The sequence below is a fragment of the Malurus melanocephalus genome, unplaced genomic scaffold (assembly GCF_030028575.1).
Source record: "Malurus melanocephalus ecotype Western Australia unplaced genomic scaffold, MMel_1.1 scaffold_447, whole genome shotgun sequence".
Classification (NCBI taxonomy): Eukaryota; Metazoa; Chordata; class Aves; order Passeriformes; family Maluridae; genus Malurus; species Malurus melanocephalus.
This window is the reverse complement of record NW_026623679.1, coordinates 43,169-45,256: the sequence shown is the minus strand read 5'-3', so window position 1 is coordinate 45,256 and position 2,088 is coordinate 43,169. Positions and strand designations below refer to the sequence as shown.

Here is a 2,088-nt window from a genome sequence, read left to right as displayed (position 1 = left end):
GGAATTCTCTCTTGCTTTTCAGGGCAGTTGGTGTGTTACAAACTGTATGGCTCCTTCAAGATTTCATGGTTTCCTTCTGAAATATTTACAGGCTTTAGAATGGTTTGGGTTGGAAGGGGCCRTAAAGATCATTCACTTCCAACCCCCTGTCATGGGCAGGGACACCTTCCACTGTCCCAGGGTGCTCCAAGCTGTGTCCAACCTGGCCTTGAACACTGCCAGGGATGGGGCAGCCACAGCTGCTCTGTGCCACCACCCTCAAAAAGAAGTTTTTTTTTTTTCTGGACATCTAACCTAAATTTCCCTTTTTTCAGTTTGAAGCCATTGCCCCTTGTTCTGTCACTCCAGTTCCTGATGAGGAGTTTCTCTCCAGTTTCTCTGTAGCCCCTTCAGAGACTGGAAGGTGCTGTGAGGTCTCCACAGAACCTTCCCTTCTCCAAGCACAATTTTCTCAGCTTGTCTCCATAGGGAAGGTGCTCATTTCATCCCTGTCCACCCTCTCAGCCTTTTCCTGTTTTATTTTTCCTTTTTCAGCCTTTCATGGGGGACAATTACTGTGACTCCATCAACAACAGAGCCTTCTGCAACTATGATGGTGGGGACTGCTGCGCCTCTACAGTCAAGACCAAAAAGGTAGGGACACYCCTTCCTCTTTTCATGGGAATTCCTTGTTGAGTGCTGCTTTGTGCCTGGAAAAAAWTTATTTTTGCTCAAATAGGGAAAGTCTCATCCCAGAGTGGGACAGAGAGGGAAGAGGAGCAGGACAGCAGGGCTGGGCAGAGATGTCAGATACCTTCTGCACAGAGACCTGATAGACTAGACCCTTGCAAAAAGAGACAAGCTAGAGACACAGATCTATAAAATCTTTATTTAAGGTAGGGATGATACTTAGGAGAGTAAAATCCATTTTTTTACCGCTCAGCAATGAGGGGCTGAAGTGATAATTTCCTGGAAGCAGGATCCAAACAGATGAAAGAACATCCTTATTGGCACAGCGTGTGTTTGAGTAATAGGATGTGTTGTCACAGRGTATTATCAAGAACAAAAAATATATTTGAAGTCAAGAAAAGAACAGGCCTATTTGTGGAGCCTTGTTCCATCAGTGACTATTAAACACTGTGATCTGGATGCCACTTCTGGCTGAGGAATATTTGAACCTTGACTGCTGGAGACTGGGGGAGGGTCCCTCCACACACACCCCCCTTTTTTGTGCTTCTTGTGGCTTGGGGCGGTACAATTTTTATAGGTTTCTAACCAGGAGGGATTTTGAACTACTTTCCCCAAARCAAAGCAAATTTCAGCCTCTGCCAGGTGAATATTTTACCATGTCTTCAAGATTTGAGTGCAGAACAGAATGAAAAATCCAGCTACATTAAATATCTGACACATATTAATAAACAATAAAACCTGAGGGAGCTTGGGCTCGGTGTATGACACCATCCATGTCACCCAGCAGAGGAAGAAGGTCCTCTCTGCAGGGCAGTCAGCTTTGGTTGGAGGCTTCTTTTCCTTGGTCCAGCATCATGGGCTGCCTCTGCTCCATYTGGGAACACTGCAGATGTGTTCATCTGCAAACATCCCAKGTATYAAARCCCTTTTAGATCTGCATCCTGTCTCTCCTACAGTTCTCCCCATGTATTTGGGGAAAACATAGAAATTTGGAAATTGGCAGATTTTATAACTTTGATGTCAGTCCAGGCATGAACTCTGAAGCCACAACTCCTCACATCTTATGCGGCAAACATTTTCAAAAAACTTGTGGCAAAATGATGCTGTTTAACATTTTCAGGTTTGTTTTTTTGTTTGGGTTTGTTTGTTTGTTTGTTTGTTTGTTTTTTCCCTAACTGGATTAAGAAATTACTCCAATTGTTGAACAAATTTGAGATTAATTGGAAGGGAGATGGACATAAAGAAGGGAGATGGACATGCCCTGGCAAGTGGAAGGAGTTAATTTATCCACAGGGAAGAGGTCTTTTTGGACAAATATTCCCTTGTATCGTGGTGTTTCTTTTGACAAAAGACCTGGGAGCCACGTGTAGGGAAGCTCAGGCAGGTGAGCTCCTCTCTTCCCACGATGGAGTAGGGCAC

General features: G+C 44.3%; 1 protein-coding gene across 1 annotated transcript in view; it reads left to right on the top strand.

Annotated features, from left to right (window-relative positions):
• PAPPA (pappalysin 1) overlaps positions 1-2,088 on the top strand; it is a 175,911-nt gene that overhangs the window by 163,456 nt on the left and 10,367 nt on the right. The window contains exon 21 of the mRNA XM_057380337.1: positions 535-633. Coding sequence (XP_057236320.1) covers positions 535-633 — 99 coding nt within the window. The remainder of the gene's footprint in view (positions 1-534; positions 634-2,088) is intronic.